We start from the raw sequence: 15067 nt of genomic DNA, 5'->3' as shown, positions 1-15067 counted from the left end.
GAAACGCAGACACAATGCAGCCCCACGCTAATCGTGCGCAATGCTATCTCGCACCCAGGATCGAAATGATGTATACGATCGAGTTAGTTGTATTCCTGAAGTAGAGTCTGGTCTCATGGGCACGCAATGAGCATGTCTGACTTTGTCAGTTGAGACAATGGAGACTAAGACTGGCACAATTGCGACGCTATCTTCAATGGTATACGGCGACTACAGCTTCAAGGCGTCACGAGGTATCTCGTTCCATGAAAATATGATGGCGAGAAGCCGGTCATGCTTGGTGTGAGTGCTGTCTCATGCGTGAAACGTTGCTGTTCATTGCATTGAACAACATCGTAGGGACATGGTAAGGTACAACATGAAGAATCAGGCGTTGTCAATCCCGCCTCATGCTGATAATATACGCAGTTTCCGTTGTCTGATAACGATAGATTTCAGGAGAATGGTGTTCCAACCACGACATGTGAATCGCTGCTCTGCGCAGCCAGTGCTTTGACTTGACCGCATGTTGTTCGAAATCGCCCGTACGAAGTCACCTTAGACACACACATAACGCCTTATGAAATGTAAGTCAACAGTGCACTTTACAGGACTTTTCAGTGAAAGTGTCTGCACAATGTTGGAAGCATGTCAAGAGCCGAAGGTTTTTCACAGTACTTCAGTTACATAAGCTTCCCATTTCCTCAAATTCACTCCCAAACAAGTGAACGCATCAGAGCACAGATACATTGAGGTCCAGTGAAAAGCAATAATAGCTTCTGACCGGACAAGATTTACGGTCCACAACGTACCAACACACCGTTTACAACAGTAAGTGCACTCAACTACAATCATATCACAATGGGCGGCTTCAAGTTCAAGAAGTTCAAGCCCAAGGCTGATAAACCCGACGAAGTCACGCCACAACAAGCGCCACCAGAGCTATTCCACAAGCAGATCCTCAAACGTGAGCATGCTGATCATGAAGAGTTCGATGCCAAGTCATTCCCATTCGATGAGCTCATTCCCCGCTGGAAAGGCGGGCAGTTCGATCCACACCTCATGAACGCTGCCACTGGACAAACGTTCACGAACAAGCATCATGTCAAGGGCGAGGGCGCAAAGAAGCGTTCTAGCTTCGAGAACTTCGAGTTCGCGTTCTGTCTTGAGTGGATCAATAGGACCGTGGATGGCGTCACCTTTCGAGATCGCTGCTACAACCAGTTTACGGTCAAGTCGAATGGTTGCACCACCCACTCAAAGGTCGAGTTCAAGCATGGGCCCAATCAAGTCTACCAGCGTATGATCCAACACAGAATCTGCAACTGGGGAATGCTGAAGGATCCTGAGGCTACAGTGGCAGATGAGACCCGGGCATGGACGTACCTCGACTGGCGTGAGCATGCCAAAGCCCTTGCACAAGAGGAGCTAGATATGGCTACGGAAGAAGGTTACGAGCTTCCGGCGACTTTCCTGTCGTCACGTCTTGCAGAGTTCGAGAACTGGTGGCGAGTGGAAGAGAAGAAGGATAAGCAGGCTGGTGGAGCGAAGGCTGCCGCTGCTCGCGGATACTCTCTGCTGGGTACTCACACTAATCCTCCTACGTTCATGTCGCGTCAAGTTGGCGAAGTTGCAACGGGTGGTCTTGGCCCACTTGCTGCAGATGGTCCACTCGGCGGTACCCGTCCAGGCGCTGGTAATCCGCCCCCAGTTTTCTCTCAGATAGCGCTCAACGAACCTGCTCCGGTCCCGTCTCGACAAAGTGCTAACGTCCGCCACCGATTCGGAAAGAACACTACGAACGGTAGACCAGACCTAGAAGCCAAGCGGATATGGATGCAGCAGCCCAATGGCAAACGTCAGTCGCTAGCTCTTAAGAATGTTGCTGCTGTGCTTCCCGCAAATGAAAAGGAGAACTTCTTCTCAAACGGCAGGAAGGATCGCAAGCTACGCGTTACTAGCCAGGCTGGCGGAGGCAACGGTTTCGATGCTATCTGAGCTCCGGTTGTCACTCCTGGTGGCCTCAGTGCGAAGATCTTCCAGGACCGTCACCTTCGCCTGGCAAGTAGCAGTTCCTGCATCTTCATGGCTTGCTCTCTGATTTCTATTTGGAAAGATGTGGTAAGATCCGTGTCCATCTTTCCTGCGCTCAGCGTATTATGAGCATATCGTCAGGTGTTTCTTCACAATCAGCATTGGCCGGCGTGCCACGGACTAGCATCTCACATGAAGCTATAACGGTAGCAAATACCACTTCCTTTTCCATGAAAATTGACTCTTCCGGTTTTCCGTGGATGATCGTGATGTTGCGTGATGCTCGAATTGGTGTTGTTGTTGTTGTTAGAGGAGTGCTGGAGTTAGGAAAGAAGCGCTCGAAATGAACTTGCGTTCAACATTCTCGAACTGCCAGTTTCGAAGGCAAGTGCGCCCTCAACAAGCAAGAGCAATCACTATCATCGCAACCGTGTCGACGTGAGGCATTTAGGATCTAGACAGAGTCATGATTATTGATGGGTATGATACTATTACAAACAGTACAGCAAGGGTATCCAGCAATCTAGTAAACACATCTGCGCGCAACTGCTACAACAAATTTAGCGAAGATGCGTGATCGACAATAACCCCCCAGGAAACGCCATAACCAATTTCAGAACTAAAAGGCACGATAGGGTATATACACAACAGGACACAAAAGAAACTGATCTACCGCAAGAAGGCCCAGCCTCCATCAAAGCCTAAACCGATGCCCCCGATCTCGCCGCCACCCTGGTGGAGGGTGCAAAGGCCACATAGTCGGGCGGCAGCTCGTCTCTCGCCTGTACATTGGTTCTCGTGCCGTCGAAGTTAGGCGGTGCAACACTCCTGGGTGTAAACATGTCTGCTGCCTCCCTGTACATGACGGCTTCGACGCTGCGCGCTCGTGCATTCTCAATGCCGGTGTCGCTACCGTTGGCGCAGATTTGAACTGGGACCTTAAGGCTGATGTTCGAGCCTCCTTGTGGAGCGATTTGCAGGCCAAGCGTGTACGTGCGCGAGATGAGGCAGGAGTGGAATGTTGGGATGAAACTCTTCTTCTCAGTGAGAGTGACCGGCACAAGGATTTGTGCGGTGTAGAAAGTGCCGTTTTTGTAATTGCTGGAAGGCACTAGGATGCCGGTTGCGAAAGCATTCGCGGTATCGCTTGCCGTAGAGCAGTCGGAGATGCCAGAGTCGCGGCGCGTGAGGCATTCAGGTGCGGGGTTCGAAGCTGCAGTGTGTTCCTCCCATTTGGCCTTGGTAATGCACAGGCTGTTCAACGCCACATTCTCGGCGTAAACACCCTGTGACATGTCGAAAGCCAAGTGTGTTCGAGAGGGCAGGTTGTGCATGGGTGTTGTTGCGTAAAAGGTAGACACCTTGAGCTTTGTGTGCAGCGAGCTTAGGGCTGGCGGCTGTGCCCCTTCTTCTGCGGGATCGAAGCGTAGCACCAGCTTGGCTACTGTAGTAATCGGTTTGTTGTTTGAAGTGCGAGCCCCCGGAATGCTGAACGGCTTCGGCTGTATGGTCTGAGCAGTCAGTGTGCCCAGCTTGCCTTTGAACAGCCCCTTCTTGATCGTCTTCTCTTGCTTGGGTCTGTATTCGTCGTTGCCATCGATGTTAAGGGGAGCTTGCTCATCGAAGGCAGGCTTCACTCGGACTGCCTTCATTCGCTCCCCGATGACGTGGATGACGTTGTCTAAGAACCCTCGCTGAGCAATTCTGACCTTCACTCCGTAAGTGATCTTCGCCATTTCTGGCGCAAGATCATCAAGCAGTCGGCTTCCAAAGCCAGATAGGTCGGCATCGCCTAAGCTCGGTGGGAGCATTAGGTGTTGATCGTGAACATGGTCTGCTACGACATCGTGTGTGCATGCCTTAGGAAGCAGTCTTTCCGGGATGTTGAAGAAGAATGGAAACCTGTACGTCCTTCCAGCCTCAAAGATCCTCGGTGATGGGAAGCAAGATTCGTCGACCGGCTGCCGCAGTGTCAGGAAGCGATGGGTGGATTCAGAACGTCCTGTCATGGAAGGTGTTGTGGTGACTCTGTCGACAAAAGTGTGGCTTGTACCTGTAACCAGTGTTAGCTCTCGTCCTTAAGGGTTGGTAAAGCCAACACGTGCAGATGACTTATGTATTCACTCACCAATGAAGGCAATGTCGATGTCCTCAAACCGAGTGTCGGCTGGCACAGTGATGGCAACGTGTCCTGAGATGGTATCCATGGTAGAGTAGCTTGGGATGATGCGGCATGGTCCATCGCTGTCGTCCATGACGAACTCGATGTTCGGATGGCCCATGTTTGCGAGTGTTCGAACCTTCGAGCCGATCTGGTTTCCTAGGCTGGACATTGGGTGAGTTCGGGAAGCTGAGGTGATCGATGCGCCCGAGGAGGATGGCATCTTGAAGGTATTGAGTGCGCCTCAAAGCTGGCGACCGCTGAAGGAACGAAGACTAAGGGAGAGTTTGCACAAGAGGGTGGGGAACAGAGCTAAGACAACCTTTTGAATGCGGAGTAAACTCTAGCTAGCTGTGTGGAACAGGAAAAGATCTGAGTCGTATGTTCCTGGTAGTCTTGTGTGGATTTGGTGGTCTGAGGCTGCAAACGCCTGGGGCGACGATGATCTTATACATATCGACCACAAACTTGCCTGAGTCATCTGTCAGTGGATGGCTTGTCGATGGACAGCAGGGTGCATGTGCAAGGAGCGCTGAGAAATGGTGGCTTGACCGACGGACACGGGAAAGGAAGACGCAGGGATTCACCACCATACCCTGCACCAGATTGCAGCCAATGATGAGAGACGCTAAGCTCGGAGTTCATCGTCACGTTGTACATCCTTCGAATCATTCTTCGAAGAATTGCGTTCTTTGTTATTGTCGCCTACGGCGAAAACTTGAAACGGATACGGCATGTTGTCTGGAACCGATTGCTAGCTTGCATGGCCAAGGTGGAGACCCAGCGTTGTGATGTTCCTCGTGGTGCCGCATTCAGCCTCAACCTACCTTACACTGTCGCAACTTCAAGACTAGCAATCAGCTCGACAGTGTATGTTAAGTATACACGGCACGACGCGTGTTCTCATCTCGGGACCCCAACTGCCGTGCAGTCTAGCCTCCGCAGCCAAGTGATAACAACAATGCCATACAATTGTGCGTTAATCCTCCAACCTTCCTTACACTGGTGTGATCCCAGGCCCCAAAACCGTATATGTTAAGAATACTCGACCGAGTGGAGTCGACGTGTCATTGGACTACTTGCAGATTTTTGCTTACTATACCTTTAGATGTTAGACTCAATAAAATCGAGTTTCAACAGCACTTAACGATCGGTCAGGGCCGATGAGCAAATCTTCGTGAACTGCGCGGTGCTCAGTGACTCCAGCGTGGTACGTGCGCTGACAGATGATGGAACGTGATGTTGTTTGCGCGTCAAATTCGTGTTGGAACGACAAGTTGCCAAAGCTGGCGTTGTAGGGCGCATGGGAAAGGGCGTCGCTGACATTATTCAGCGGGTCCTCTAATTGACCACTCAGAGCGCCGTCCGGTATCACCATCGCTTGAGATCGCCGTGTTTGGTTGGTAACCATGAACTCCGAATCACGCATGTGTGCTTATAGTATTCCGAATGACCAAGCAGGCCATCAAGCACGACTTGTGATGATCTCAAGATAGCAGCGGTAGGTCTTAACCCTTGCGGATTCGCAATAGAATGCGCCAGGAAGGAGCTTTGTGGATCGGTGTACTTGTCTGCCAATGCTGTTCATTCAACATCTGCCGCGCTCGGTAGCCATAGAGGGCCTTCTCGAAAAGTGCAGCACAACTTGTTGCAGATCAATTAATTAAGCTTAAGTCTACTCCGGTATCTTGGTGGGTGGGCCGATGTACGAATCCATTTCCGCAATCGCGGAGAAGAGGATCCCTCTCCACGACGTGACTCAGATACAGCGGTCAAGCTCCCTTCAAGTTTCCCGTTGACCGTCAAGTTTCCCGTTGACCGTCAAGTTTCCCGTCCGACTTTCTGCAATGTCGGTACCTCGAGCGTTCTTTCATCCAGTTCTTCCTTTTGCGCGTCAAGGTCCTTACCGGCAAAGAGTACGTTCGCCACAATCTCCCTACCTTGCTCCGTCGCGAGCCCAGCGTGTCGAAACTGCTTTCCCTCTCCCAAGTCGCCCCATTGTATTCCCGTTCGAAAGGAAGTCGTCGAGCTGTGTCGTCGCCGCGCAGAGAACTCTGACACTGCCGAACATCTGTGGTACGAACCCCTCACGCTTGTACGTGAAGGCCCACCAACACACACCAGCCATCAGTAGACTTAGGAATGCCGCTGTCCAGACGGCATGTGCGGTGTAGGTGATCTAGGATTGTCAGAACTCCAAATCCGGCATTGAGTGGGCAGACCTACGTTATATCTGGAGTGCTCGACATATCGGCCGTCAGCGTTCTCAAGCCAGATAGCCTCTTGAGCCTGGAGCGCTTCACCGAGCATCCAACGCCTTAACACACTGTACGCCATAGTCGGGAAGAGCATCTTCATCGGCAGCTGCAGAAGGTACTCTTGCGAGAAGCTCTCGCCAGCCACGAGGGTAGTTTGAATACGTTCACGTCCATATCAAGTTTGCCCCAGTCTTGCTCCTATCTTCTGTTAACAACGTTCGCTCTACTGAGGAGTTCTTTACATACCTGGCTGATTAAGGTGATGTTGTAGATCATCATGAGATACAACAGCCAATAGATGAATTGCGCACCGTTCGAGCTACATGTTGTCAGCGAAGGCCACTGGAAGCCTGCGTGTACCCACATTGCGAAAGACAAGACTTCGTTGCTGAGACGATCAGGCTCCATAACGGCAGCGGTCAACGATCAGTTGAACCCGCCCCATCCACCAGAAAGCTCTTTGAATAGATTGGCGTCGGACATGGAGCAGTAATCAGACTGATACGACGCGTCTTGATGGTTGCGTTGACAACCCTTCTTCTGGGATTCGTTTGCTGTGGTCAGCCTACCGATGTCAGTGAAGGCCCTGTGCCAGATAAGTTCGTACCTACGGAACAGCAAGAAAAATCGATGCAGCGGTGAGGCCAAGGGTGCACAAATTCGTAGGTTGGGGTTCGTTGGAGAATTTGTTCGTGGGGTTCAACTTCTTGCACTTCTGGCAATTACCGAGTTCATCTGGACAATGTAAGTTATGGGCTTCCATCAATAGCAATTGATTTCACATATCGCCTGTCTTCGAGTCCTCGACGTTGCGATAATTCTTGTGACAGGTGTGCGTGATGTGCCTGCGATAATTGTCTCCGCCATTGACCATACACTCGCTGGAAGCTGTCAGCCATGTCTCGAATAGATGTTGCTGCATCCCTACCCCTGCACTCTTAACTCTGGATCAGACGTTGAACATCACAAAGGGTCAAACAACGTGACTTTATTTTGCCTCATGCCAGCAGGTTGACAGATAGCATGTAAGCTGCTTTCAGAACCAGACAAGCAGCAAGGATGAAAGCAGTGCCCATGCGGACATTCAGTCGGCATTCAGCAGGCTCCTCGTCGTGCAGAGTACAATAGATACCCTTTTCCCATCTCTGTAGACCAAACGGCTCGAGTAATTCCGATCGTAGACATGGGAGTTTTTCCAATGCTGCAACATCGGTCACAGTCTTGACGTAGTTGGTGCAGTTCCTATCATAGTGCGCCTGGATCGTATTCCATGCTTTGCCAAAATCGCTCGAATCCGCACTGTACGTGTCTTGCCCTGCCTCGAGGACATGTGTGTTTCCTGGGAAGTGGGGCTGGCCCGTCCTGAGGGCAGACCAACACACGAACGATGCATATTCATTGAGCGATCTCTGACTGTAGTAGTTGCTGCTCGTGCCATAATACATGGCGGCCATATTGGCAACATCATGGAACAGCACCTCGTTCGGGAGAATCTGGATGAAGGATGGACCAATCCAATGAGTTAGCTACACCGCTTGATTAGTACTTGCTCATTGTGTCCAAGGAGACACCTACCAAGAAAATGCACCGGCATAGACGTCAGCACGAGAAAAGCCCACGCTGCCCAGGACTGCTTCCTGCCTTTTCGTTTCTGGTTTATGCGAACGGAGAATTGGTCCCAAACCGTGAATCGTCAAACTTGGAGAGCACGTGCTTCAGGTATGTAATCTTGATGGGTGTGACCAACTGCTGATACATGTTGCTCATGCCCAAGATCATGATTGCGCATATATTGATCAAGAGTAGCATTGCTGTGTTGGTGTACGTGACATCTTTGCAGTTTTTCAGGTCACCACCAACAGATGTCGTGTTGGCGTTCACTCAATCACGGAAATGCTCTGCATACAAGGGATCACAATGATCATACCTATGGCAAAAAGTGTCATGAGAGCAGCCATTCCTCGGAGGGGCCGGTCGATAAGTACTTCATCATTTCAACCGCCCTTGCTAACACGCCTCGACTCGATCTCTGTAGCAGGATGCACTCGCATGGAACCTCGTAGGTACCGGGGCAAAGGTTTTCTGCGAATGCGATGGCCCAATTTCTTGAGCTTCTCGAAGCTGCTCGTAGAGGAATTCGTTGAATCGAAGGTATCGAAGCTATTGACACTAACGAATCCAGGCTTCTCGTCCAAACTGCAAGTCGGCAACGGCCGCCGGGTCACTTACGAAGTCCATGGTGGAAGGATCGGGCTTATGTTGTTGAATGCCTTGTTTGCGTTGGCTATGTCTTGGGTTTCGTGAACGGTCGCCAATTGGTCGTAGTTATAGTTCCCGGCCATCTTCCGCATGCAACCTGCAAACGCGTCAAACTCCTTCTCTTCACCACGCTCTCTGCCCGTTATTTTGCTGTGACTGGCAAAGTCATGATTGAACAGAAACAGGAACGTCCGAATTTTGGCAGACCTGTGGTTCCTTGGACCTTAGCCTTGCCCAGAATAGACTTATCCTCATCAAACGCGCGGCGTAAGACGTCCAGCAAATGCAGATATATTGTGAGATTGAAGCAGCTGGTGTAAGGATGCCGGAGCCCTTGAGTTGCGCCATTGGTCAGGAATTTCGAGGCTGTGTTTTGACCGGATCCTGGCGTGACAAGGCTGCAGCACAACGTGATGGTTTGAGGGCGATTTGCAGGTCAAGGCTGTCGCTCCGCTGTCACTGTTCTGGAGTTTCTCACCCGCTTGTCAGAACTTGCGCTGCGCTAGTGCGAACGGTTGGCATGCCAAATGCAGGATCTTTGAGTCCGCCAGGGAAAATTTCACCGCCAACATGACGAAGAAAGTTGGGAAAGAACGACTACGCAGCTCCGTTCATGCAATAACTACCAGGTGCATACGTGCCAATGCGACACCGTTTGCAGGACGCATTGGCATCGGTCCATGGGTGTGCAAGTGAGTTCCTCGTCGTCGAGAACTTGAGTTGGTGCACACATGAGGGCGGTGGTGAAGCTATGGCCCCCGCGGCTTCGCCAGGGTCGTCGTTCGCCGTTTCCTATCATCGCTATGCGTTCATCAATTCCCTGCGTTGCAACGCAGAAAAGCGCACCCTACGTAGTTCTGCGACAGCGCTGAACCGCGTCTGGGCTGCCATTCTTTCATCATTCACATTGTAACAATCTTAGTTTAGGATGACAGCTGCACCTTGTTGCTTACTCACCAAGAATCGCTTCTTGTATATCCTACCCTGAATCCCTCCACATCTTTATTACCTCACCTCAACTCGCCCTTACAATGGCTTCGATCGCAAGTCCTGACCGCGCAGATCTGATAACGCCGCCTGCTTCCTCTGTGGCGGCTTCACACCACCCATCGCCTTTACCACAGCCCCGAAAACACCCACTGCAGCCCGGTGGCACGAAAGAGAGCGAGCTCATCAGATATCTAGACCATGGCGTGAACCAAATCCAGAAACGCGTTGACAATCGCGTGACGAACAGGAAGACGCCAGCCCTCCTTGGTCAAGAAGAAGGATACCGCGCATTCTGGGAAGTTGCGAAGGACCTGGACGATTTGGTAGATGTTGTCTGGGTCTCGGGGTCACGTATGCGCTCTCTACCATGCTTCTTATGAATGTCTGCCTAATTCCTGTGCTCTAATAGCAAACCTGCAGATTCCCTATCTCCTCAACCTCGCCGTGCTCACTGTCGACTTTCTTCCACAATTCCACAACACCTCGCGTTCCACCCAAGCCACCTTCCGGCTCCTTTCGAAGCTCGACTACGCTTTCTCATCTCTTCTCACAGGTCACGACTCTTCGAGCGGAGAGACTCTGCCAGGCTTCGAAGCGGGCCGTTCGGTAGCTACGACAGACAAGGTGCGACTGAAGGGCATTGTTGATCGCACGCGATTGACGGTGGTGCGTGTGCTGAGTGGAGAAAGTGTTGTAGGAGAGGATGAAGAAACGACCGAGGGAGAAGCAATGGACACAGATACAGATGGCGCTTACAGGGTAGGAACTAGGGCAGATCATGACACTGTGACATTTGAAGGGTTTGAACACAATGAGGACGAGGAGGAGGACGAAGATTGGGAAGAGCGCAACATTGGCAGCATCTACGAGAAGACGATAGGAGAGCTGGGTGATGTTCTTGGTGGGCCGCCTATTGGGATCATCACAGACGATTGGGGTGTCAATGGGACCGACAAAGAAAGGAGAGGGCAAGGCTGCATCGAGTCCGGCGGAGAGATCGAACTATGAACACTTCACGAATGGCCCATGATACCTTACGATGGATTGTTCCCTCTAAGCTTGCCACAAATGGGACCTAAGCAATACCATGATATGTCAGACCACCATATCCACGGTCCGGATCTTTCAATGATTGGCCCTGTCGAGACATCAAGCTCGCTGCCCTAGATCGCCCTGGTGAGGGAAGAGACTTTGAGCATGCTTCCTGGTGTTCTTCTTTACGGAGCACTCAAGTCTCACCATGCAGGTGTGGTGTATGGCAGGATGGGAAGGGACGTCCGTTTGCTCTTGCCCAACTGGACACACGCTACGTCACGCACAACGCCAACCACGCGATTGGCCTGGCTGCCGCACTGTAGTAATATCGCGTTGCAAGAACAGCCTCGCCCAATCTCTTTACACACTAGACAGACGCACACATTCGGCGCCGGTCGACACACTTCGTTCATTGCATGTATAACAGTGTTGTTCGGCGTATTCATTGCTTCAATATTTTCTTAATTTTCCATTAGCATGCCAACATATCATGCTCGCAGCATCACCGTTCGCCTGGGCTCCATGCCCCTCGCCGAGACAACTACCAGCGATGTTGTCCTTAAGAAGGGCGAAGTAGCCAAGCGACAAAGCGAAGCTGCCGAGAAGAGACTTCTGCACAGCTTCCTCCTTGACGAAGAGCACGTGCTGTTTCCTGGCGACCCGGACGGCTATGAACTCAATTGGCTGGGCAATGCACCATTCATGCAGGTTCAGGCAGACGGTGGCTTTGCCCAATCCTCAGGACTGTATGGCAGCCGTCAATGTCCTAATACGTCAGAGGACAATCGCCCACAAGCTCTCACCTTGCACGTCAAGCTATCCGACAAGACTTTCGTGTCTGGGTTTTCAGGCAAGACACACCTGAAGATCGAAGCGCTGTTCAATGGTCAGCTCTCAGCTTGCTCTCTGATCCATACCAACGACATCCGGTCGGGCGCCAAGTCTCTTCATCAGGTCTTTGCCGGCTATCGAGTGGACTTCCTTGCCGAGAGGCCGTGGGTCCTGCTGCCGCCATACACTACCGCTGATGGCGGAACGAGACGATTTCGAAAAACCATCACTCCTCCAGAGCGCTGGGAGCAGATCAGTGCTGCATTGCTTAAAGAAGCTGAAGAACGAGGCACAGACAGGGATGGAAAGTCGCCGCCGTCAGGTGAATTCTTGCACGCGCTGGCAAGCATGCAGATGCCAGAGTGTGTCGGGAACATGCAAAAGCCTGGCGGCAGAAAGTTTGGTGTTGTGGACGTCGTCATCACGGCTGGCATAGGCAGCAAACTCACTACCGGTACAAACTACCTGAAGCGCCCACAGAGACTTAAAGATTCGAACTACACCGTGCGAACCGAACCCAGACCCAGCAACGAGGTTGCCACAGCCGACTTCTACCAGACTCAAGACGCCGCGGACAAGCTTACGCAAGGAACGCATCCAGATCTGGACAAAGCATACGTAGACTTGGAGGAGGATACCGATACACAGCACCAGCGCCCTCGCAAGCGCCAAGCACTGTTCCCGGTACGAACTCTGTCGCAGCATGCACAGAAAAGCTTGGACTTTCAAAGTCCATTTTCGGGCGCACAGATACCCTATCTTCCTCCACCAAACCAGTCTCCATCGCACCATGATCTATCGCCCATTGCAGGCAGAGTCAGCCCACGTTGCCCACCACCAGAACATCGCAGCGACAGTCACAATGAGCGTTTGCCCTCGAATGATCGTAGCCGTACCTATGAAATGATTGGCGACATATCGAAAGCACAGGAAAAGAATAGCAGTGCATCTCTAATCTCCCTGGAGTACCACTCTTCACCAACAAACCCCCAAGTAAGCAGCCCCCACACGACTCATTTACGTCCGTGTCTGACCAGCATGCCATTTTCCAAGACCATGAACGCCCATGAAGCGACTGGCAGTCCGCTGTTTGTCTCCTCAGCTTCAGGTTCAAGCCCAATGCCACAAACATTCGGCCATTATACTTCCCCACTTGCGCAGCCCATGTTGCCTAGTGGTATCGGCACACCGACCTCTACTTCTATCCCAGGCCCTTCTACTCCGTATGTGGCTCCTACAGCGTTGATGCAACCTACTACTCTCGCTTGGAAGAGTTCATCAAATGCCATGACTTCGCCCTATTACCCTACGCACGTCTCACAGCAGGCTCCATTGGGCATGTATCCTCCCGGTCTAGTTCCATACATGCCTCCGAACCGATTGCCTAGCCTACTGCCACATACGCCGCCATTCTTCGGACACCCGGGACCTGCGCAGCTCGCGACACCAGTAACCCTCTCGCCACCAGCGTTTCAATCGTGTGGACCGCTTCCGCCAACGGCAATGTTTGCTGTCACGTCAAAACCCAAACGAAGTGCATTGCCGACGAAAGATGCAGCCTTGATTGACCTAGATGCACCTCATTCTAGCGTGCTAGTCAATCGCCTTGTGATCACAGGGCTGAATGGCATGCTAGTAATCGATCATCGCTGGAAGGTCGCACAACGTATCATCGTAAGTCACAATCGCCTCGGCGAAGGCGAGGTCGATGGTCGCGCAGATACACCTGGTTCCGAATATGAGGAGCCAAAAGCTAGGTCTCGTGCGCGAAAGCAGAGTACCTTGCGTAACAAGACATTTCAGGCGGGCTCTCGAGCAAGCTCTCCGATCAGACGGCTGCAGTCCGATACCACGGAGCATAGCACGCGTGAGCAGAGACGTGACAGCATTCAAGATGGCCAGGCCGACCAAGCAATCCACGTATCGCTCCCATACCTCAAGAAACACCAGGGGCCTACAGACGAGGACTTGCCAGTCAACCACACGATCGACGTACCAGACAAGATCGCAGCGTTCGTGACTGCACCAATACTGACTACCACAGCCCCACCAATATTGACACCCACACCTGTGCATGCGTCCGCATTCGCACCACAAACTCAGTCAACCATGCCGCAACGCCGTACTCTCTCGCGCAATGCGTTACCTGGTATACAGGGCCCCAAAGCAGCCACGTTCCTACTCGACGATCCCGAAGAGGTTCTGCGCGAAGCAGCAAGAATGAGACGTTCCAGGTCACCGACCAAGCCTGCAGCGACGACTTCTGTGCCACCAATTTCACCGCCAGCCCAACTCGAGTCAACAACAGCTCAGGGAGCTCCAGGTGGTTCATCGCCTCTGTCTAGTGTGCCCTCGTCCCCCTTACCTGAAAGGTCAGCCGAAGTAGTTGACGCGGGAGGCACGGCTCCGGACCAGATCCCGCAACTCGATGGATCTCTTGAACATACGATTCCTTTCACATCGCCGCGCAAACTACAAACACCATCACCGACGAAGTCGTCCTTTCCCACACCAAAGTTCCGATGCCCGGGCCCTGCTACCCCCCAGTCGTCCGCGTCGTCAGATTCAAAGAAGCGCAAGGCTTCGCACCGATCACCAACCAAACCGCCACGAAGCCCTGGCCGCCTCAAGACTGTAGATAATCCACCGCTCAATGACGACTGCGTTATTGTGTTCGCCGAGAGTATTGACAAGGGCGAAGAGAAGGGAGTTCTGAGACAAGTCAAAGGGGAGAGACAGGGTGTGTTCAAGGAAGAGTATGTGGTCCTTGCGGTGAGGTTCTTCATTGCTGGAGACTGAGTGGACGAAAGAAGTCCGTAAAAAGAAAAATTCTGGCAAGACACATGTACAACATATAGCACGATGTTCGTCACATGTATGTACATTGCATGTACGAAGATGCAATCGATCTAAACAGTCTAGCGCTTCGAGGTCAAATACGAACCCTTGTCCGTTCAAGCACGAAGTGTTGAAGGCCAAGCTGAGCAAGAAGTTGAACTTTAACACGTCAGCTGATTCCGGGGACCCTGGTTCTGCCTCATGTATCGTCACATCTCGAGCGCTTGCGCTAGCAGCCCTACCAATATCTCTTTTGGTAGGACGATCTACGTCAGTTCCTGCTCTATCTTTTGAACAATCTCAGGCAGAACTAGACACGGAGCTACCTCAAGCGGATTCGGGCATCGCAGCGTCGTTGCATCCATCCTCAGAGTTGACCTCCACAGCATCTAGCCCCGGGTATATGCGTCAGCAGTGGGATGCCATTGCCAATATCCCCTTTACGACCTACAAGGAGATTCTATGTGGAGGCATATTCTGGCCTAATGAGTACAAGAACTTCGTCATCGTCACTGCAAGACGCGTGGAACATACCATGAGGTTATCAAGCTGGTCACTGTAAACCCCACTACGGAAGTGTGAACACACTATGTTATCAAAATCCCCGGTCATGGCACACCAGATCGATGGACAGAAGACGAACATATGATGTGGTGCGAGGCCAATGTTATGCTTCACCAAC

General features: G+C 51.9%; 6 protein-coding genes across 6 annotated transcripts; 3 read left to right on the top strand and 3 right to left on the bottom strand.

Annotated features, from left to right (window-relative positions):
• Positions 1 to 636: 636 nt before the first annotated feature.
• Positions 637 to 1996, top strand: BU25DRAFT_410788 (uncharacterized protein). Its single transcript, XM_033706387.1, has one exon. It carries the CDS (start codon positions 841 to 843, stop codon positions 1975 to 1977), a length of 1137 nt encoding a protein of 378 aa, XP_033561838.1. The 5' UTR covers positions 637 to 840; the 3' UTR covers positions 1978 to 1996.
• A 718-nt stretch (positions 1997 to 2714) lies between these two features.
• Positions 2715 to 4346, bottom strand: BU25DRAFT_431403 (arrestin; the record flags this gene model as incomplete). The annotated part of the gene is made up of 2 exons (XM_033708657.1): positions 2715 to 4066; positions 4142 to 4346. 2 exons carry the CDS (start codon positions 4344 to 4346, stop codon positions 2715 to 2717), a joined length of 1557 nt encoding a protein of 518 aa, XP_033561837.1.
• A 1166-nt stretch (positions 4347 to 5512) lies between these two features.
• On the bottom strand, positions 5513 to 6840 carry BU25DRAFT_440025 (uncharacterized protein; the record flags this gene model as incomplete). Its single annotated transcript, XM_033709148.1, has 6 exons — positions 5513 to 6154; positions 6234 to 6353; positions 6401 to 6565; positions 6595 to 6630; positions 6679 to 6751; positions 6797 to 6840. The coding sequence occupies 6 exons, from the start codon at positions 6838 to 6840 to the stop codon at positions 5996 to 5998; spliced, it is 597 nt and encodes a 198-aa protein (XP_033561836.1). The 3' UTR covers positions 5513 to 5995.
• A 590-nt stretch (positions 6841 to 7430) lies between these two features.
• BU25DRAFT_440024 (uncharacterized protein) lies at positions 7431 to 9151 on the bottom strand (the record flags this gene model as incomplete). Its single annotated transcript, XM_033709147.1, has 6 exons — positions 8662 to 9151; positions 8432 to 8628; positions 8339 to 8392; positions 8099 to 8264; positions 7979 to 8069; positions 7431 to 7925 (listed from the first exon to the last, which is right to left on the bottom strand). The coding sequence occupies exons 1-6, from the start codon at positions 8781 to 8783 to the stop codon at positions 7431 to 7433; spliced, it is 1125 nt and encodes a 374-aa protein (XP_033561835.1). The 5' UTR covers positions 8784 to 9151.
• A 319-nt stretch (positions 9152 to 9470) lies between these two features.
• On the top strand, positions 9471 to 11170 carry BU25DRAFT_410784 (uncharacterized protein). The gene is made up of 2 exons (XM_033706386.1): positions 9471 to 10032; positions 10091 to 11170. The coding sequence occupies exons 1-2, from the start codon at positions 9723 to 9725 to the stop codon at positions 10687 to 10689; spliced, it is 909 nt and encodes a 302-aa protein (XP_033561834.1). The 5' UTR covers positions 9471 to 9722; the 3' UTR covers positions 10690 to 11170.
• A 46-nt stretch (positions 11171 to 11216) lies between these two features.
• On the top strand, positions 11217 to 14430 carry BU25DRAFT_448545 (uncharacterized protein). The gene is made up of 2 exons (XM_033709603.1): positions 11217 to 12540; positions 12601 to 14430. The coding sequence occupies exons 1-2, from the start codon at positions 11239 to 11241 to the stop codon at positions 14344 to 14346; spliced, it is 3048 nt and encodes a 1015-aa protein (XP_033561833.1). The 5' UTR covers positions 11217 to 11238; the 3' UTR covers positions 14347 to 14430.
• Positions 14431 to 15067: the final 637 nt, after the last annotated feature.

This window comes from Macroventuria anomochaeta, assembly GCF_010093625.1.
Source record: "Macroventuria anomochaeta strain CBS 525.71 unplaced genomic scaffold BU25scaffold_16, whole genome shotgun sequence".
NCBI lineage: Eukaryota > Fungi > Ascomycota > Dothideomycetes > Pleosporales > Didymellaceae > Macroventuria > Macroventuria anomochaeta.
The sequence above is the reverse complement of the archived record's forward strand: the minus strand, read 5'-3'. Positions and strand labels throughout refer to the sequence as shown.

Bases quoted from the DNA above. Each gene is read 5' to 3' on its own strand.
- BU25DRAFT_410784 (XM_033706386.1), top strand. From the start codon at position 9,723: ATGGCTTCGATCGCAAGTCCTGACCGCGCAGATCTGATAACGCCGCCT. The intron at 10,033-10,090 runs GTATGCGCTCTC...GTGCTCTAATAG, and splicing joins TGTCTGGGTCTCGGGGTCAC to CAAACCTGCAGATTCCCTAT.
- BU25DRAFT_448545 (XM_033709603.1), top strand. From the start codon at position 11,239: ATGCCCCTCGCCGAGACAACTACCAGCGATGTTGTCCTTAAGAAGGGC. The intron at 12,541-12,600 runs GTAAGCAGCCCC...CCATTTTCCAAG, and splicing joins CTTCACCAACAAACCCCCAA to ACCATGAACGCCCATGAAGC.
- BU25DRAFT_410788 (XM_033706387.1), top strand. From the start codon at position 841: ATGGGCGGCTTCAAGTTCAAGAAGTTCAAGCCCAAGGCTGATAAACCC.